Source organism: Nicotiana tabacum, chromosome 5, assembly GCF_000715075.1.
Source record: "Nicotiana tabacum cultivar K326 chromosome 5, ASM71507v2, whole genome shotgun sequence".
In the NCBI taxonomy this organism is placed as follows: domain Eukaryota; kingdom Viridiplantae; phylum Streptophyta; class Magnoliopsida; order Solanales; family Solanaceae; genus Nicotiana; species Nicotiana tabacum.
In genome coordinates this window covers 19,376,296-19,399,253 of record NC_134084.1, presented here as the reverse complement: position 1 = coordinate 19,399,253, position 22,958 = coordinate 19,376,296, and the positions used below count along the sequence as shown (strand labels likewise).

The 22,958-nt window shown below is 38.1% G+C and overlaps 1 protein-coding gene across 1 annotated transcript; it reads left to right on the top strand.

Moving 5' to 3' along the window:
- Positions 1 to 20,477: 20,477 nt before the first annotated feature.
- LOC142180712 (zinc finger BED domain-containing protein RICESLEEPER 2-like) lies at positions 20,478 to 21,676 on the top strand. Its single transcript, XM_075252772.1, has 2 exons — positions 20,478 to 20,965; positions 21,115 to 21,676. Exons 1-2 carry the CDS (start codon positions 20,478 to 20,480, stop codon positions 21,674 to 21,676), a joined length of 1,050 nt encoding a protein of 349 aa, XP_075108873.1.
- Positions 21,677 to 22,958: the final 1,282 nt, after the last annotated feature.

The following is a 22,958-nucleotide window of genomic DNA, read 5'->3' as shown; positions in this document are numbered from 1 at the left end:
AAAATTATAATTATAAATACAACATGGAATTGTCAAAATAAAAACAATTATCCCATAGTCGGATTAAAAAAATCATATTGTTAGATGACTTGAGCTTATTGAAATTAATTATTTACAAATACTGAAAATTGGAGAAAATCTTGATTACTAAACCATATTTCTAAAATTTAAATAATTTAACCTTAACTAACCTTGTTTTAATTCAAATCCTGTCCTAATACTTGATTCGCAAAATTAATTCATATTTTAACTGAATTTAACTACATGATTCTGATTAACTTAACGTTGACAATACTAAAACCCTTATGAATAAGGAACTTAATCAATTTTTGCCAAACTGATTTAATAAGGCTCCAATCCCTAAGTTGAGCGATTTTCTTTTAGCCGACATTAGGGCTCAAATCCCTGAGTTGAGCGATTTTCATTTAGTCGACATTAGGGCTCCAATCCCTGAGTTGAGCGATTTTCTTTTAGCCGACATTAGGGCTCCAATCCCTGAGTTGAGCGATTTTCTTTTAGCCGACATTAGGGCTCCAATCCCTGAGTTGAGCGATTTTCTTTTAGCCGACATTAGGGCTCCAATCCCTGAGTTGAGCGATTTTTCTTTTAGCCGACATTAGGGCTCCAATCCCTGAGTTGAGCAATTTTGTTTTAGCCAACATTAGGGCTCCAATCTCTGAGTTGAGCAATTTTCTTTTAGCCGACATTAGGGCTCCAATCCCTGAGTTGAGCAATTTTCCTTTAGCCGACATTAGGGCTCCAATCCCTGAGTTGAGCGATTTTTCTTTTAGCCGACATTAGGGCTCCAATCCCTGAGTTGAGCAATTTTCCTTTAGCCGACATTAGGGCTCCAATCCCTGAGTTGAGCAATTTTCCTTTAGCCAACATTAGGGCTCCAATCCCTGAGTTGAGCAAGTTTCCTTTAGCCGACATTAGGGCTCCAATCCTTGAGTTGAGCAATTTTCCTTTAGCCGACATTAGGGATCAAATCCCTGAGTTGAGCGATTTTTCTTTATCCGGCATTAGCGCTCCAATCCCTAAGTTGAATCTTTTAGACTTGAGGTTTCCAATCCCCTCATCAATTTTGTAGATTGTTATGGCAATTAACTCACGAAATTTTCCTAGTGAAACTAGGGCAAAAAAATTTCGTTCGTTTGTTTGTTTCGTTTGTATGAGCAGGTTTGACCTTGAGGCACAGGGATCAAGATGACCTATGGAGTGAGTCTCAATCCAGAATAAAAGAAAGGAAGAAAAGAACAAAACAAGATGAGCCCAAATACTAGAACAAACAAAGTGCGTATCGCTCAAAATATGATTGAAGTCACGAGCTCCGCCAATCCCGCTTCACTCAATGCTGCAGAAATAAACAAGCGCCTACAACTTGCGAAAGAATTATAGATAAGAATCTTGTAACTAGTAGTTGATAGGCATAGCTAGCTTAGTTTTAATTCTCCTTTGGTGTAATACGGAGGTTGGTAAAGCAGTAGTAACAGCATGCAACAGCAGTAACAGCAGCATCGCAGTTCCATGGTAGTCCCAACTACCAAAACTTCCCGAACTACATTGACCTGATTCCTATTTAGCCCAGGATATGTAGGAAACCTTTGAAGCAAAGGTTCGGTCAAATCTTTCAAAAAAAATGCTTCACACGGAGTATTCCAACGGGCAAAAATCGCTCGTATTCGCTCACTTTATCTTCGCACAAAAACTCTTTGTGTTTTCTGACAAAGAGGGGCAGCTGTGAGCACGTGATTTTTTCCCTATATGAGAATTACTCCCAAAAATTCAAAATAAAACAATTTTCCTTTGTGTGCAATTTTTGAATTTTCGTGGCATTTTTGATAATTATTTATATTTTTGCCTGTGCATGTTAACGTGTTAAATTAATAAAAAATTTAAGAATATGTCGCATTTGCATTTGATATTTATTTAAGTTTGTTTTACAAAACGAAAAAAAAAAATCATAAAAAATAATGTACGTTGCATTTTAGCATTTAACGTCCAAATTGTGTGATTTTATCGTTAATTGCTACTTAAATGTGCGATAATTGTTATTAGGAGTTAATTAGTATTTTGAGATAATTTTGGGTTTTATAATTTAATCTTAGCATTTTTAGCTTTATTAATTAGGAAATTGAATAAATAGAAAAGAACAAAAAATAGAAGAAAACTGGATTGAGCCTTTTCTTCAAATTTAAACCACAAGCCCAAAAGAAACAAACCCATACCGGGCCAACCCGACCCGGTCCGCCCCATAACCCCAAAGATCCAACTGCCCCTCTTCATTTTCATTTTCATTTTCCCAAAACAAAAAAAACCGAAACCCTAAAAAACCATCTACCCGCCCCCCCCCCCCCCCCTCTATCTTTCTTCTCCGTCGTCCCAAACAACCCCAACACGAGCAGCAACCATGGCTGCCTCCTCATCCTCACGCACACACACACACACACACACACACACAACAACACATACACATCACAGCCACCCTCGTCGTCGACCACAACGCAGCGTTGCTGCTGCTGCTTCGTCCAGCTTCGTCCAAACGATCAAACGACCCCTCGCCGCGAAGTTCAAGCTATGAACGACCAAACGACCCCTGACCTCTCTAACACAACCAGCTTCGTCGAGCTCCAGCAGCCATCCCTGCTGCTTCATCTTCTGCTTCGTCTTCGCCTCATCGCCATGGCTGCCACTGCTTCGAGCTCCAGCCACATCGCCTCAAACAGCCCACAGTTTTCACAGTTGTCCTTCACCTCCAGCCACGAACGACCACAGCTTGATCGTCACGTCCAAATGAGCATCGTCGCCTCCATCGCCCGTCCAGTTGAGCAGCGTTGCTGCTGCTTCTTTCTTCTTCTTGTCAAAACAAACGAACCAGCGCCGCCACTGCTGCGTTCCTACTCGTCGAGTTATTTTCCGGGCAGATTCGAGTTATTTTGGTTTCAAAGTTTCCAGGCAGATTTGTTTCCGTTCGAGTTCGTCGTTGTTCCGATCCGGTTAGTTGGTTTAAGTTTCAGTTATGTCCGTATTTTGTTTGATATTCTCGGATCTGAAATCAGTATATGTTTGATTCTTTTCTTGTTCGTTTGTTTGTCATTTCTTGATTATTTCTTCAGTTTGTTTTTATTCATTTTTCTTGTTTAGTTTTAAATACAGAAGTGTGTTAGTTTAATCACTTGAATCCTTCATCTTGGTTGTAATGTTGTTAGATTTAATTTGAAGTTCAATTGATTATTGGGTCTAGTTGATTTGAATCTACTTATTTGTTGTGTTTCAATTTGTTATTGTTATTGCATCCGAAAGTATGTTTGTTGTTAAAAATGTTGTTCAATTTGTTACTATTATAGAATCCTTAGTCTTTGTTTTGATAATATTTGACATAATCTGAGTTTCTAGCTTAAATTTGTTGATAAAATTTGATTAGGAATTGGTTATAACAGTCGTAATCGGTTAATTGATTAGGATTTGGATATAGCTGATGGGGGTGTTATGGTAATTTCAAATTATTTCAGGGGTAAAATGGGAAACGAGCCTTAATTTTGAGTGCTCCGTCCACTAGGCATTAATAATATTACAATAGTACATGGTGGGGGGCAAGACATGGGGTAGTGGGGGGTTAATACATTGTTTAATATGGTGGGGGACAAGACATAATGGAGTGGGAATAATGCATTTGTTTAATATAGTGGGGGACAAGACATAATGCAGTGGGAATAATGTATTTGTTTAAAATAGTGGGGGACAAAATATGTAGGCATGGGGAACAAAGGAATTAAATAAGAAAAACATTAAGTAGTGGGGGCAAGGCATGCAATTATGGGAATATTTCGGGTTAGTGGTTCAAGACAAGAGTCTTGGTTATAAATAGAGTCATTTTTACACAGTGTAGGAGGAGGATAGAGGAGAAAGTTGAGAGAGTTGACTGAATTTTGAGAAATCAGAATTTGAGAGCAAAAAGAGAAAAACAAGCTGAACTTTTACTTGAATAATTTCAGGTTGCTTTTCCTTGAGTGTTATTCAAAAATTAGTAAACTATTGTGTCTTGTATCTGTCTCTCTTCTGCTTTGACTGCGATTGCATTCTGGTACTGCTGGTTTTCAATCTATTACTGGGTTATTCTATTGATCGTTACTGGTTTTGCTGTTGCTGAATCTGTTGTTGCTATGTATTTACGCTATTGCTGCTTCTACTGATCTTCCTCTTCTTTTACTTCCAATACCAGGTACATGGCCGTAACCTTATCGATATTGTAAGCTGAAATATGAAAGCATGAATACATATGAAGAATGGAACTTTGAAGTTTTAATTTAATTTTTTTTCCCTTTGTCTCTTTTACTGATTGTGTTTAGGTTATCTCATGTATTATTATTCTGTAAATTTCGGTTGCTTTGCATAACTAGGCATCTTGTAGTGATGTATTAAATAATACTCTGTTTTAGTTTGGTTATTAGGTTGTATATGTTTAACCATGCTCATTACTGTCAAACTGTTTAACAATTGGAGTAAGAGGAAAATAACATAAGTTGGTCTTTAGTGAATCGGCTTGGTAAAACTAGTTAGTTCACTAGCTTGAAGGTTTTAATATTGTCAACAGTAGGTTAATCGTGAACATGTAGCTAAATTTAGTTAAAGCATGAATTTAAATTAATTCCGTGAATTAGGCATTATGTCATGATTTGAGTTCAAACAAGACGAGTTGACGTTTGAATTTAATAAACTTTCGAATATGCATTAGTAATTAAGATTGATTCTAGTTTCAAATAGTCGTAAATAATTAATTCCAACGGTTCAAGTCATCTAACAATGCGAGTTTAATCTAATTATAGGATAATTAGTTTCTTTTGAACATATTATTTGTCGATTACGTAGTTTATTTATAATTTCAATTTTAGTAATATTCCTTTCCGTTAACATTTGTCTTAATCTAGCATTTAATATGTTACGCCCCCTTTTTTAAGCATGTAACTAATTAGGATTTTTTCTTTTTTATTTTAGAAACGAATTTAATAGAAATGTAGTCACTTTAGGATATCCTTAAAATAAATGAGGCGAGTCTCGCCAAACAAAGATGCATAAACTACGGGGCCCTCAATAGATGTTAATAATTACTTAGATTTCGGGAGTGTCCATTTAGCGAACTTCACGGGTTTCCCCAAAGATATAACACGTTAGATTCTTTAGACGCGATTTTAATTAAATTACATGCTTAAATTCGGGTGCGCATTTATGTGACCCAAATCCAAATCTCAACGGAGTTGGAACGTATTAACAACCACGGGTGCATTGATTGTGACGTGGTTCGAGATGCATTTTCACGACGTTGCAATTCTATTAAAAAAAATAATAAAAGCGGTTTAAACTTAATAAAAGCACACAAGTCATAACATGTATAAAAATCAGGTATTTAGCCATTACAACAATTTAAGCGACCGTGCTAGAACCACGGGATTCGGGGGTGCCTAACACCTTCCCTCGGGTCAACAAAATTCCTTACTTAGAATTTCTGGTTCGCAGACTTCATTTGGAAAGTCGAATATTTTCCTCGAATTGGGACTCAAGATAAACCGGTGACTTGGGACACCAAAAGCCAATCCTTTCCCAAGTGGCGACTCTGAATTAAATAACTAATCTCATTTCGAATATTGTCACTTAAATTGGAAAAACTCCCTCACGCATTTACCCTTCGGGGTAGGCGCGCAAAAAGGAGGTGTGACGACATTCTAAATATTGTTACACTTGGTTATTTTTGGCTTTTGATTACTTCTTCTTCGAGTTTCGTTTATTTTCCGCATTATTTAGGCTTACCTCATAGAGACTAGGTGTCGTCATGATGGTTCACAAAGGGCAAACCGGGGTCATGACAATATATCAATAACAATATCAACAAAACATGATGTAAGCCTAGAATTACCAGGACATAGGCATAGCTAGTAGCTATGTACGGACTCTCATCATCTCGTTCATGCTTAGCCCCCACAAATAGAAGAACATAATGATTTAGTTCACCTATGGGGTTAATTCCCTCTAATAAGGTTAGAAAGGAGACTTACCTCGTCTTAAAACCCACTTTCCGATCACAATTGTGCTCTAAAGCCCCAACTTGGTGCCGTTCAATCCGAAACTAGTCAAACAACGTACAAATTAATTAAATATATACTCCAATGCTTGAAATTTAACAATTTATAAAAATTCTCAACTCCGCTCAAAAGGTTGGCAGTGGGGCCCACGTCTCGAAATCTTATGAAACTCACAAAATCCGACAACCCATTTTGATACGAGTTCAACCATACCAATTTTATAAAATTCCGATAACAACTTGACCTCCAAATCTTAAATTTTCGTTCTTGAAAAGTTTTGCAAAAATCTTGATTTCTTCCATTTAAATCTGAAATAAATGATGAATATAAACATAGAATCATGAAGTATAATTACTTTCGGATATAGAACACTTACTCCAATCCATATGGTGAAAATCGCCTCAAAATCGCTTCAATCCGAGCTTCATAGCTCCAAATATGTTAAAAATGGCTGAAACCTCGAAATATAGCTTCTGCCCAAGTGTTTACTCTTCGCAATCGCGGAAAATGCTTTGCGATTGCGAAGCACAACATTTCTCAGCCAAAAATTTTCCCTTCGCGATCGCAGAATATGCTTCGCGATCACGAAGAACAAATGCCCAGCTCTTCCCGACAGCCTTTAGTATAATGGTCATAACCTTTTGTACAAAACTCCAAATTGCAAATAGTTTAACTTTTTGCAAACTAGACTCCAAGAAATACAACCTTCATGCTTTTGTTATCTCCTAGTTCCTTATAGATTACAAGATATAAGCTTCCAAATTCAGCCCTATGCAACACAAATTTCTTTTTCGTTATTTCCCAACCCTTCCCAGATAGGCTGTAGTGTACCACTAACAAAGTTTTGTACACAACTCCAAACGCCAAATGGTTTGATTTTCTGAAAACTAGACACAAAGGGATACAACTTTCAGTTTTGTATCATCTCCAAATTCCTTATAGATTGCAAGATATAAGCTTCCAAAGTCGGGTTAGTGCAGCAGAAACTTTCCTCTACGTGATCGCGAAAGGCCTTCCGCGATCGCGAATTACTGGCCAATTTCTCCCATTTTACTCATCCCGGCCGCTACCAATTCCCCGCGATCGCGTAGCACACTGTTGTAGCCAAAACCCTGCAGCTAAAATGGCATATAAATGGTCCGAAATCACCCCGAAACTCATCTGAGCCCCTCGGGACCCCGTCTGAACATACCAACAAGTCAAAACATATCACAGACTTAGTCGAGGCCTCAAATCACATCAAACAACGCTAAAAACACGAATCACACCCCAATTCGAGTCTAATGAAACTAAGAAATTCTAATTTCTACATCCGATGCCGAAACCTATTAATCACGTCCGATTGACATCAAATTTTGCACACAACTCACATTCAATATTACGGACCTACTCCAACTTCCAAAATCGGAATCTAACCCCGATATCAAAAAGTCCACTCCCGGCCAAACCTCTCAAAAACCTTCAAATTTATAACTTTCGCCAAATGACCTCGAAATGACTACAGACCTCCAAATCCACTTCCGGGCACGCTCCCAATACCAGAATCACCATACGGAGTTGTTCCCAGACTCGAAATCCCAAACAGACATCGATTACAATGAAATACACCTCATCCTAAATTTATGAAATTCTTCCAAAATGCCAACTTCCACAATAGGCGCCGAAATGCTCCCGAGTCATCCAAAACCCGATCCGGATATACGCCCAAGTCCAAAATCATCATATGAACTTGTTGAAACCTTCAAATCCCGATTTCGAGGTCGTTTACTCAAAAATCATACTTTAGTCAATTTTTCCAACTTAAAGCTTCCGAAATGAGAATTTTCTTTCCAAATCAACTCCGAACTTACCAAAATTCAATTCCGACCACGCATGTAAGTCATAATACCTGAAGTGAAGCTACTCAGGGCCTCAAACCGCCGAACAATGCGCTAGAGCTCAAAACGACCAGTCGATTCATTACATTCTCTTCCACTTAAACATACGTTCGTCCTCGAACGTGCCAAGAACTGCTCTGGAGTTGTCCAAAATCACTGTTTAATAGCTCGTGCACCTACCTGTGTTACCACAACCCAGTTGAGCACATTAGGTTGAGTCAATCTGAAGATTCTCCCTTTTATTTAGTCAAATAAGCCTTAGAGCCAAATTCCAACATCTGGAACTATCCATCGGGACTGCTTTCAACATGCAAACACCGTATTAGTCACTACACACCATTCCAAAACATGATTGCATACCTTTTCTAGATTCACACCATGTACCACATATTTCACATGACTATAATAACATCCTATGATAACAATAGCTGAAATTCCATGAATCTGATAACCACAACACACCTCATGACATATGTAAGTCATGTTCCAACTCTTGCAATGTTTCCACGATGGAAGAGATGTGTAGAAATTTCATAACCGACTGTCGAGTCAACAAATCATTGAGTCTCTCTTCGTGACAAGAACCTTTAACCCATTATGAAATAAAAACGATATTTGCTCTTTAATATGCTTCATATAAATCTGATCAACTGATCTCGGATCCAAGAATCTCGTCTCACCCAGTACGAGCTGCTCATGTAAAAGGCCACCTCAAACACGACCAAGAGTCTCATATGATGCCACAATTTGCCAACAAGCTACTAACGCGAATGTGATACATAAGGAAAACGAACTCTGGAAATGACTACTCAACCTACATAACTAATTAGACAACCGAAAAGGTGTTACGAACCTTCCTTAGAAAGTGAGAAACAAAACACACAAGGATAGATACATGGTATTGTACTCAACATCACACTGTTGTAGCGTGGAACCCGATCCATACATAAAATCTATACAAGGAGATACTTACCGAGCTAGAATGCTCATTACTACAAAATACCCGAATATCAGCCACAAGTAGGCCATGTGCATGATACAATCCTTGGGGAGACAGATAGCGCCATACGCTACAAAACTCAAGCACAACTAAGGTGCAATATATGATATGAATCTCGACAGTTATCCTGCTCACATAATACCATCGCTAGGCAGAACCTCAGCACATATGAAATTTATCAAGCCGTTTCATAACTTACACGACATAATATAGTATTACATGAAATAGCCAATGATGAAACAACATCCAACGTCCGAATACTCCTCCACAAGGAGCTATGCTGAAAAAAATACATCTGGCCTGATATAGAGCCCATGTTCACATTAAGATCCATCCACAGACCTCAAGCCGATTCTGATCGTACCGCACTAGGCCAGTAACCTTTCAAGGATCCACAATAAACCTTCTTCCCATGACACACAAGAACAACCGTAGATCCGGAACAAACTTCCACAGTCCACAACCAAATGAACCGAGCGCCCTTCAGGCATAAATTCTCACATGAACGGTAGTACCACAATCTCTATACTTAGTTCCAATCTTCGATCAATCAAGTGACTATATGTCACACCTATACAATCTTTCCATGGTCACGCTCCCACTACCTTCCGCACCAGGTAACAAGTCTGCACATCCATACCACCGGCCATACTAATGCTATAAAGTGAGTCAAGGATCTTCAAATCAGTACACAAAGCCTCTTACACATGACACCGACCTCAGGTGATGCTAAAGATAATACCACCTTACTCTAAACATCTGAATCCTTTCCTGCTCATCCGAGCTCGTGACACTCTTGTCAACACCTAACTGCAGCCTCGATCCTTAACTTTCAAATTTCATGCTGCTCATCGCACCTATCCTACCAATGCGAGAAAGCACAAGAATTCTATCATAACTTCTGAACCACTAATAGGATACACACTTCATCATATAGAAACCTTTCACTTAACTTATTTCAGGAGAACCATTGCAACACGCGACTGAATTCCCATAACCGCAGAAAATACAATCCTCAAGTAGGGCTCTAAGCCACCATAACTCTTCCGGGGTCCGACTACACTTATCAGACCATTATAATTGAATATCTCTAAATAAATCAAATTACAGCAGCCGATAAGCCTCGCACGTACTGCCACCAATCACATGCATAACTTAACACGCTGAAGGAACTGATCATTTCCACCACCATGCCGATTCAACCACTGCTAACTGAACCAACTTCTTCTAATTTACTCTGGACTTTCCTTAGAAATAACAATGGCTCCATTCAAAATATAACAAACTCAATCCACACTTGTCCTATGTAATCCCATTTCACAAGGCCACAAACCCACGAATCATCTTATACTCTCCTTGTGCCCACATTCACATTTTCAACTGGTACACCCATTCTGATAATTCCTCTATGAATTCCGAAGTTATTTTCTCCCATTCCTCCAATGCTACAACGCAGACCGAAGATAACATAGAACACTCCAAGCCCTTTTTATAATCTGCTGCAAAATCTCGATACTTAATCATACCACGAACACAAAATCCTTAGGCACCAAACTTTAATTTTGAACCTACTAGGGCCATTGTTGAGAGTCACCCACTCTGATTTGTTCCTGAATATAGTCACACTCCAAGGCCCTGCTAGCATATGAACACCCTCTCCAAGAAGCAACCGGCTGAATTCCTTTCCTTACACATCACATCCACACGAAGCGTAGACTCCGAGTCTTCCCAAAACCTGAACATGAATCGATACGTCCAAAGATAGCATATATTCCTCAAATCCTTTGCTCAAATTACCACTGATGTTTTTTTTCCTTAGTCGTAATAACCCACCAATAAATCGATAACCAAAAACCATACAAGTAGATAACCACACAGTCCAATCATAGACGGTGGGGCTCTCCTACTTTGGTTCAACCCTCTCCTTTAAGAAACTCCTCGACTTCTACTTTTCACACTTGACCTTCTATAAATTCAACCACCGCAAAACACCTCCCACATGTCCTTCCTTGTCTTTTGTCGCCCAATTGTTGCCCCAAATCTGAATCCATCTCCGTAACACCCGAACAAATGAGCCGCTACCAACTCTAAACCTCTTAGAATATCATCTTTCTCTAGCCATTAATACTAGAAGTACCAATTCGATTCCGAAATCGCTACACTCCGTTATCTCTGACAACTGCATCTCAAGTGCCATTTTACAATACTCTGCCCCGAAGGCAAATTAAAGAAGGCTACAACATCGGCGAACCTTAACGTGTTCAACAAGGACGATGACACCACATCATAATTGAGAACTCTACCATGCTCGAAAATACCAAGCCTCATTACTCCATCAACCAAATCTGAACATTCCTAGTCCGATTGCCTTTCCTCCACCAGAAATAGAATACCGAATCTCTGAATCATGCATTATGTAAAACCTCCTTTCAGGTCATTCACTGCCTCGACGCCTAAACAAGCATCCTACCATTACACAAACATTGTGCGATAGCAATGCACGAATCTTCATAACAATCAATGCCAAATCTCAAAACCTTAGCTAATACTGATGCTGAGTTGAAAAGACGGACGACCTTCTGAAAGACGACGGTAATAGCCCAATCAAATACGTAGGTGGAAACATCCTGCACCATATCTGTAGTACCATGACAATTCCTCGATTCCCAATCCATAACAAGTGCCTCACGTCGTATAAGATTGAATAGGAAATAAATAAAGGTACAAGCCTCAAAAGGATCAATTCGTACGATGAGGAATCAAGAAGGGAAGTGCTCTTAATAGCGTTGTAGCCTCTCAAATATAAGTACAGACGTCTCCGTACCGATCCGCAAGACTCTACTAGACTTGCTCATGACTCATGAGACATAACTGAACCTAGTGTTCTAATACCATATTGTCACGACCCAAAATCCGTTAAAGGCCGTGATGGCACTGGACACCACCGTCACGCAAGCCAACACTAAACAGTTAATTTAATTCTCTTTTTAATATTTTAAAATCATAAATTTCCTTCAATTTAACTAGTAAAAGATGAACTTTACAAAATAATAATGATGTTTTCCAATTTCAATACTGAATATCCCCTAATCATCCCAGAACCCGGTGTCACAAGTGCATGAGAATTTACTAGAAAGTAAAACAAAATACAATAACTATCCGAAATACAAAATTTGGACAGAAAAGAAAATACAAGAACTCTTATGGAAACTCTGTTGGTTGCGGATCGTCTCATACGATGCAGCTCACCTAAGTTCCCGTATCAACCACGTTGTTGCGCCCACAAGGCCACTAGTCATACATGTGCCCGCACAACAAAATGTACAGCAAGTGTAGTATGAGTACGAAAATAATGCGTACCCAGTAAGTATCCAGCCTAACCGCAAAGAAGTAGGGACGAGGGGTCGACTTCGACACTTACTATGGACCAACAATATGATAATATTTCAATTAAGCATGATATACAAAAATAAGACTCAGAACAAGAAACAACTGAACAAGTCTTCACCATATTCAAGAGCTTAAACCACTTCTTTCCTTTAAAACATATGATCACACCAAACAATGATTTATACCAATTAAAAAAAAGGACTTCCAGTTCTATTATCACACAAAAATACCAGCGAGGACGTTCGGCCCGATCCAATATAAATATAAACTGTGCACTGCCGAGGGTCAAACGGCGCAAAGTATAGATGCTTCTATTAACTTGCCGAGGTGATCGGCCAATCCCATGAGAATAGTAGAATGAATTACCCTGCTCACGGATCATACTTGCGATATGGTCAAATATAAATCTAAGGAATTACCCCGCTCGTGGATCATACTTGCGACACGGTTACACATAGATTTCTTAAGTTATTATAGTATTCTTCCATTCTTTTAGAAATATGAAATTCGAATGAAAACTTTTAAGATCCCAATGTTTCCTCAATTTCAACTCCTTCCAAAATATTTAATAAGCAAACTCAATCCCGCTCCTTCTCAAGGCAAAAATAAACATAAATCAATAACAATATTAACAAAACATGATGTAAGCCTAGAACTACCCAGACATAGGCATATCTAGTAGCTATGTACGGATTCTCATCACCACTTGCATACGTAGCCCCCCACAAATAGAAGCACATAATGATTTAGTTCACCTATGGGGTTAATTACCTCTTACAAGGTTAGAAAGGAGACTTAACAACAACAACAACAACAACAACAACAACAACCCAGTATAATCCCACAAGTGAGGTTTGGGGAGGGCAATATGTACGCAGACCTTACCCCTACCCCGAAGGGTAGAGAGGCTGTTTCCAGGAGACCCTCGGCTCAAAAAAGCAACAGGAGCCGATATATTAGTACCATAAAAATGCATAATAAAATGACAGCAATATAAGAGATATGAAATACAGAATACGAAATATGAAATAGATGGCTGGTATATTAAAACTAGCAGGTAAAGCCTGCATCAATAGACGACCAATGACATTCTTAGTCTAACTCCTAATTGGCTAGTCTCACTCTATTGTGCTGTAGAAATATTCACAATTTTCCCCAAACCTACAACCTTAATGCTCGACCTCCATAATTCCCTGTCAAGGGTCATGTCCTCAGTAATCCTATGTCGCGCCATGTTCTGTCTGATCACCTCTCCCCAATACTTCTTAGGTCGCCCTCTACCTCTCCGCGTGTCCACCACAGCCAGTCGCTCACACCTCCTCACCAGTGCATCAGTGCTCCTCCTCTGAATGTGCCTGAACCATCTGAGTCTCACTTTCCGCATCTTGTCCTCCATGGGGGCCACGCCCACCTTCTCTCAAATATCTTCATTCCTAATCTTATCCATCCTTGTATGCCCGCACATCCACCTCAACATCCTCATCTCTTCTACTTTCATCTTCTGGATGTGTGAGTTCTTTACCGGCCAACATTCAGTTCCATATAACATGGCAGGCCTAACCACTGCTCTATAAAACTTACCTTTTAGTAACGGTGGCACTTTCTTGTCACACAAGACTCCCGACGCTAACCTCCACTTCATCCACCCCACCCCTATACGGTGTGTGACATCCTCGTCAATCTCCCCGGTCCCCTGGATAACCGATCCAAGGTACTTGAAACTACCCCTCTTGGAAATGACTTGAGAGTCAAGCCTCACTTCAACTCCTGCTTCCGTCGGCTCAACTCCAAATTTGCACTCGAGGTATTCCGTCTTTGTCCTGCTCAACTTGAAACCTTTAGACTCAAGAGCATGTCTCCAAATCTCTAGCCTCTCATTGACGCCGCCTCGTGTCTCGTCAATTAGAATAATGTCATCAGCAAATAGCATGCACCATGGCACCTCCCCTTGAATATGATGAGTCAGTGCATCCATCACCAGGGCAAATAGGAATGGGCTGAGCGCAGACCCTTGGTCCAACCCCGTAATAACTGGAAAGTGTCCCTTAGAAAGGAGACTTACCTCGTCTTAAATCCCACTTTCCAGTCACAACTTCACTCTAAAGCCCCAACTTGGTGCTGTTCAATCTGAAACTAGTTAAAGAACGTGCAAATTAGTTAAAAATATACTCAAATGCTTGAAATTTAACGATTTATAAAAATTCTCAACTCCTCTTGAAACGTTGGCAGCGGGACCCCACGTCTCGAAATCCGATGAAACTCACAAAATCCGACAACCCATTCCGATGCAAGTTCAACCATACCAATTTTATCAAATTCCGATAACAACTTGACCTCCAAATCTTAAATTTTCATTCTTGAAAAGTTTTGCAAAAATCTTAATTTCCTCCATTTAAATCCGAAATAAATGGTGAATATAACCATAGAATCATAAAGTATAATTACTTTCGGATATAGAACACTTATCTCAATCCATATGGTAAAAATCACCTAAAAATCGCTTCAATCCGAGCCCATAGCTTCAAATATGTTAAAAATAGCCAAAACCTCGAAATATAGCTTCTGCCCAGGTATTTACTCTTTGCGATCGCGGAAAATGCTTCTCTATCGCGAAGCACAACATTTCTCAGCCCAAAATTTGCCCTTCGCGATCACGAAGAACAAATGCCCAGCTCTTTCAGACAACCTCTAGTATAATGGCATAACTTTTGTACAAAACTCCAAATTACAAATGGTTTAACTTTTTGAAAACTAGACTCCAAGAACTATAACTTTCATGCTTTGCCCATCTCCCAGTTCATTATAGATTACGAGATATAAGCTTCCAAAGTCAGCCCTATGCAACACAAATTTCTTCTTTGCGATTTCCCAACTCTTCCCCGATAGTCTGTAGTGTACCACTCTTAACTTTTTGTACACAACTCTAAATGCCAAATGGTTTGATTTTCTGAAACCTAGACACAACGATCTACAACTTTCATTTATGGATCATCTCCAAATTCCTTATATACTGTAAGATACAAGCTTCCAAAGTCAGGTCAATGCAGCAAAAACTTTCCTCTACGTGATCGTTCACTGGCCAATTTCTCCCATTTTACTCATTGTGATTGCTACCAATTCACCGCGATAGCGTATCACACCGCTGTAGCCAAAAACCAGCAGCTAAAAATGGCCTAAAAATGGTTTGAAACCACCCCAAAACTCACCCCGAGCCCCTTGGGACCCCGTCCGAACATACCAACAAGTCCCAAAATATATCACGGACTTAGTCGAGGTCTTAAATCACATCAAACAACGCTAAAAACATGAATCATACCCCAATTCGAGTCTAATGAAACTAAGAAATTCCTATTTCTACATTCGATGCCTAAACCTATCAAATCACGTCTAATTGATATCAAATTTTGCACACAAGTCACATTTTACATTACGGACCTACTCCAACTTCCAGAATCAGAATCCGACCATGATATCAAAAAGTCCACTCCCGGTCAAACTTCTCAAAAACCTTCAAATTTATAACTTTCACCAAATGACCCCGAAATGACCTACGGACCTCCAAATCCACTTTTGGACGCGCTCCCAATACCAGAATTATCATACGAAGTTATTCCCAGTCTCAGAATCCCACACAGACATCGATAATATTTAAATACACCTCATCCCAAATTTATGAAATTCTTCTAAAATGCCAACTCCAAAATAGGCTCCGAAACGCTCCCGAGTCATCCAAAACCTGATCCGGACATACGCCCAAGTCCAAAATCATCATATGAACTTGTTGGAACCTTAAAATCCCGATTCCGAGGTTGTTTACTCAAAAATCACACTTTAGTCAATTCTTCCAAATTAAAGCTTTCGAGATGAGAATTTTCTTTCCAAAACAACTTCTAACTTCCCAAAATTTAATTCCGACCATGCATGCAAGTCATAATACCTGAAGTAAAGCTACTTGGGGCCTCAAATCACTGAACGGCGTGCTAGAGCTCAAAACAACCGATTGGGTCGTTACATTCTCTTAATGACATGATTTCTATAGTGCACATAGGAATTGAGTGGCATATATAGCAAGTAAATCATTGAATCCTATAGGCATGTTTTCTACCCTTTCATGCAAACATTAAGTAAACTCGTTTCCCCCATTTTTGCTAACACCTCAATTGTTTATTACAAAGTTATTACGGACCTAATGATAAAAGTAATTACAAATAGTATACAAATAATGATAGTAGGCCTACAGCAGGCCCAAAAGAAATACCCAGCACTGCCTTGGCCTTCAACAATTCTCACGTAGCATACCCAGATTTCCAACAAGGAACCATATTCATCAGCACAACCCAGAATCCATAGAAGAGATCAAAGCCAAATCACACAATCACAGATTAACCATATTACCCAGGCAATAAATCAATTAAACCAACCAGTTTACATATTCATTAGACAATAGGAAGAAATAATTGAGTATCAGGGATAGTTCAGGTCTTAGTAGTAGAGAGAGTGTCTAAAATACCCCAAACCCTAGTGTGTCAGAGTTCACAAGAGTCTCAAATCAACCCCGAGCAGTGCTCATACTAGGGAGGTCAATACTAAGAGTCTTGGTGGACTTGGCTTTCAGTTGGCTAATAATGATAGGTTTAGAATAGCATATGTAACAAACGAGAGTGTGTGGACAATGGTTAGGGATATAAGTTGAGGAAATATACTTATAAATTAAAAGGTAGACATAGCAAAGTTGAGAATATAGAACAACTAATTAAGAAGGTCAGGAAGACTTAGAATTAGGTTCAACACTTAGCAAAATAACACATTAGCAGAATCATACTGAAAGAGTTAGGGGAGAAACAAGTTTGTAGGATTACTAAAGATTATCATACAAAGGTACATAGCACCAAACAAGTTTAAGGCACTGACTTGAAGGTCCCCATTATGCTAAGATTTCATCACAATGCCATAAGACAGCCATGTTAACTCACATCAGGAGACAAAACAACATCAGATATGGTAGGTAAATACAAACTAAGATGGCCATCCTAAAGGTTACAAACAGTTACTAAGGATATAGGACTGAGCAAAAATAGAGATATGATGTGAAACACACTAAAAGGGGAGCATATCATAGTTGATAGAAATGGTCTTAACATGGATTAGAACACATTCGTAGACAAACCTATTAATACAGAAATTCAGAACAGAATGGTACAACAAGCTCATGTCAAATAACATATGCAGGAATTCAGGTATTGACACAGTAGACTAAGGAACTTAAAAAAGAAGATTCAATACAAATGCAAAACTACAAAGTTGCATACATAAGTAACTCAGAATACATTATCTAAATGAACTTAGGATGGTTTAGATTATCTAAGTTAGACATAGACAATCTTAAAACTAGCAGCATTAGATGAGATTAAATGCAAAAGAGACTTAAAACGAGTGTAAAGTTAATAGAGTTGCACACAAAAGTAGCCTAGAAACACATTAAGCCATGAATTTCAGAAGTGGGAATGTACAAATCATAGACACATAAAAACGAAATCGCAAGAGTCAAATGATTTGCCAGTTAAGCAGACAACAATAAAGAACAAAAATTCCACATTATTCTGAATCAAACAAAGAACGAGAATCCAGAATCTCAATGCTTCAAAGTTCCCAAGTGGCTTCAGAGGAACCCCGGACAGTGCTCGCACCAAGAAATATTGAAAAGTCAAATCATGGTGACCTTGGCTTTCAGCCAACCAAGAATCAAGGTATAGAATAAGAGAACAATATAGTGATAACTCCAATTTTTAGTGAAAAATATAGCGATTAAGTCTCTCCTAAAGAGGAATAGGGAGGGGTTTATATAGTAGTAGAAATTAAACACCCAAACAAGAAAAAATCATCAATCAAACACGAGAAAGGAAAGAATATCACATGCAATCGCAAATCAGTAAGGAAAAGGGAAAATCTCAAACCCTAGTTGGGTCCAGTTGCTTGAAAACCCAAATTAAAGGTGTAAATCGCACCTTGTCGAGCATATCTAGACAGAAAACCGTCTAAAATCCAAAGATTCGAGTCGTTCCAGTCTGTATTTTGTAAATTATACTTGCCATAGTTAGGCAAGTACCTATGTGATACCATAAACGGATGACGAATAGCGGGATAGGGCTAATAAGGTAAGTAGATAGCAGGTAGAATCCATTTTTAGGCTAGAATCGGAGAGAATCATGCAACAGATACTAAGGTTTAGAGAAGAAGGGGGAAGGTTCGAGAGAGTGTAGAGGCGGCTGTAAAGAGACGAGTGAGTCTCTAGGGTTTAGGTGGAGGAAGTAATTAAAAATGGGGGGTTAATCATGGCCGTTGATCTCAAGATCAACGGCCAGGATTTTAAAAGAAGGTAGGGCGGGTCTAAAATGGGTACCGACTGGGTTGGGTAGAAGGGTCTCCTGGTTTAGGCTTGGGGTCTATTCGGCTAAGTATATTGGGCCAATTTGGTCCAAAAAATTAGTTTAAAGTTAGGCTATTATTTAAATACGTGAACATAATTTATAAAAATACTTGATAAATAAGTAAAATATTATTTATACACTGAAATGCTTAAAAATAATAACTTTGTATTATAAAAATATAAAATACAATTTTGACATAAATAATATAAATAAAGAGCATTTCTGTACAAATATAGGCTATTACTGCAAAATTGTGCAAATAGCTTAAAAATATTAATGTAGTCACATAAAATGAAGTAAAATATTTGAAGCACGTATTATAGGTGAAAAATAATAATTTTAGGTGATTAAGTCATCACAAAAAAAATTTGAAGGAGTAATTAATAAATATTTAAGTAATTTAAATGCAGGAAAATCGATTTTAAAGCTCTACAATTATGGAAAATTATAGAAAATGCTTGTATAGATTTGTAAACTAAAAAATGATGCAAAAATGATGTTTTGAAAGTGTATATATTTTTTGAGAAAATATGAGGGCAAAATTAGGTATCAACAATGAGATACCGGAGAAGGTGCGCGTGGCTCCCAATTATGATAAGATGCGGGAAGCGAGGCCCAGATGGTTCGGGAATGTACAGAGGAGAAGCCCAGATACTCCGGTAAGGAGGTGTGAGCGGCTAGCTGTGGGGGGCACGAGAAGGGGTAGAGGGCGGACTAAGAAGTATTGGGGAGAGGTGATCAGGCAGGACATGACGATGCTTCAGATTTCCGAGGACATGGCCCTTGATAGTAAGCTATGGAGGTCAAGTATTAGAGTTTTAGGTTAGGAGGTAGTTGAGTCTTGCCTTACTTCGTACATTTGTGAGACTAGTCTGGTAGGGTTTTTGTCTAAGATATCTAGTGGCAATGTTGTGTCTTACTAGGGGTGGGCATATATAGGGTAAAACAGATAACCGAAATCGTTAATTATTTATTGGGTTATCAATATTGAGTTATTGGGTTAACGGTTCGGTAACGGGTAAAATTTGTTTTTATTGGGCTATCGATTCGGGCTAGGTTTAGCAATTCTGTTATTGGATAAAACCTATAACCCAATAAGGGTTAACTAATTTACTAGTTTACCCTTAAGTATATACATACTAGGGTTTCATATACATAGTTCTCACTTCTCAATTTCTCTTTTTTAGTTTCTCCGCCTCACACCCTGTCACCCTCAGTCCACACCAGTTCTCCGCCAGTCCGCCTCATGGCTCACGCCCTCACCAGTTCTCCGCCTTATGGCTCACGCCCCCACTAGTCACCAGTCATCCCTTCAAGAGTCAGTTTCCTACCATTATCTTTTTACGGCAAAGCATTGCACTAAGGTCAGTGTTTCATATCCCATTTCTGAATTCGTCTTAGTTTGGTATCTTAGAAACACTGATTTAGGCTTCCCTTAGAAATCAATTTTTGCATATTTACTTGAATGATTTTCTAAATCTGTAGTATGTGTTCTGCTTTGTTAACTATGTATTATCTTTTGGTTTTTGTTTCGCACTTCATGTTTAGAAAACATGTTTTAGGGAATGTCTATACTATTTCAATGTCTATATTAAACATGTTTTTGTTAACTGCCTGTTTAATCATGTGTTTCATTTTAATACTTTGTTGCCTTGCTAGTCGCTGCTTGATTTCTTTTAAATCAAACTCACAGTGACACAAAAGCATGGCTGAAAATATTATGATTGATAAGTTGATTGGTGAAAGTGGACCTTCTAATTCAAATGTGACATCACAATCTCAATCAGTACAATCAAAAGTAAAGAGACAAAGAAAAAAGAGGTCTGTTGCATGGGAACAATTTGGCCAAATTATTGATCTAGAAGGAAATCAAAAGGGTGTCTGTAAACATTGCAAAAGAGAATATTTTGTCGATTCAAAAGAAAATGGTACGAAATCACCACATATGGCCAATTGTACAAAAATGCCTTTAGATGTTGCAAAAAGTCAATCAAAAATAGCCTTTAAACCTATTCCGGGGGGTAATAAGGGTGATGTAGATATTATTCCTTGGAAATTTGATCAAGAACAATGTAGGAAAGCTTTGTACCGTATGGTGATCGTGGATGAACTTCCTTTCAGCTTTGTTGAAAAAGAAGGTTTTATGAAATATGAAAGTTGCACAACCTTTTTTGAATTCCTTCACGTAGAACTGTGACTCGGGACTGTTTTGATATTTTCAATGAGGAAAAACATAAGTTGGTGAAGCTTTTTAAAGATCATAGAGTTTGTCTTACCACTGATACTTGGACTTCCTTACAACGAATAAATTATATGTGTATTACTGTTTGTTGGATTGATAGTGAATGGGAAATGCATAAAAGAATTATCAACTTTTGTCCAATTTCTAGTCATAGGGGTGAAGATATGGCAAATAGTATTATTAATTGTTTGAAAGAGTGGGGGTTACAAAAGATTTTCACTGTCACAGATGATAATGCTAGTTCAAATGATGTGACGGTGAAGGAGCTTTCTAAGAAGTTAACTAAATGGGGGACCAATTCCATGAATGGTAAATATCTTCACGTGAGGTGCATGTCTCATATTATGAATCTTGTTGTTCAGGATGGTATAAAAGAATCAACTGTGTCTATTGAACGTATTAGGCAAGCAGTGAGATATATCGGGCAGTCTCCTGCTAGGTGGAAAAAGTTTCAGGAATGTTGTGATGAAGGAAATCTAGTTAGGAAATCTTTATGTTTGGATGTTCCTACAAGATGGAATTCTACATACTTGATGTTGAACAGGGCTATTGAATATGAGAGTGCAATTTTAGAATATGCTGATCATAATATTGGCTTGTCACGTCATCTTGAGTTTGTTGATATTGTGGATGGAAGTTCTTGCATGTACACTTTTGAGTAGTGATTGAGAGGATGACAAAATTTCTTGAAATCATTTATAAGCTTACTGTAAAGGTATCTGGATCACTTTATGTTACATCAAATCATCATTTTCTTGAAATTTGTGAAGTTGTTGTTTACTTGAAACAATTGATATTAAATGAAGATGTTCTTTTGGGTTAAATGGCAAAGAAGATGAAGGACAAATTTGATAAGTATTAGGGTGATCAAGAAAAAATGAACAAGATGATTTTCATTTCATGTGTTTTGGATCCTCGATGCAAGTTTGATTCTGTTAGTTTTGCACTTGCGAAGATGTTTGAAGAGAAAGAGCCAATTATCGCGAAGGCAGTGCATGCATACATTGTTTGATGAGTATGTAAAGTCTCATTCAAAAGATAAAGGTTGTCGACTTCTTCATGTTTATCTAACTTTTCATTGGACACAATGGAAACTTCAACTGGATCTTTTGGTTCTTTCTTTGAAGAATTAAAAAGACATAAAGCTGGGATTGGAGGTTCCGATTCTAAATTAGAATTGGAAAAATATCTTATAAAAGAAGTTGAAAATGAAATAGCAGACGGTAATATATTGCTTTGGTGGAAAGAAAACCCATCTAGATTTTCCATTCTTGCTGAGATGGCTCGAGATGTGTTATCTATTCCTATTTCAAGTGTTGCATCTGAATGTGCATTTAGCACTGGAAGGCGTATTCTTGATTCATTTAGGAGTTCATTGACTCCTAAATTGGTGGAAGTTCTAGTATGCCTTCAAGATTGGCTTCTGAGTGAGCCATTACCCGTAAGTGTTGAGGAAGATTTAGATGTTCTCGAGCAAATAGAACAAGGTAGCAATATTTTAATTTGTTTGATTGTATATTATTTTTATAAATAGTTTATTTTTGTTGTTTGATTTGTTAATATATATTCTCATAGATTTTGCCAATCTTGGAAACGAACCATGCGATGATGATGTGTAGAATCTTAGATAGTTGTGAGTTAAAAGTTTGGTAAGTTAATTATTCAACTTATATAACACATAGTATGATTACAAATATTACTTGGCTTAATATATTTTCTTTTTATGTTTAATAGGTGTAACCATGCCTCAACTTTGTGGTCTCAAATCTCACATGTTTGGAGTCACTATGAAAGGATCGAAGAAGGTGATGATGAACGGTGAAAAGTAAGATGTTGTCATTGTCATCATGTTTTACGTTGCAATGCACAAAAAACTGGTACTAAGTCCTTAATGAGGCATGTTGAGCATTGTTTGGAGTGCAATTTGATGAAGCCTATAAGGAT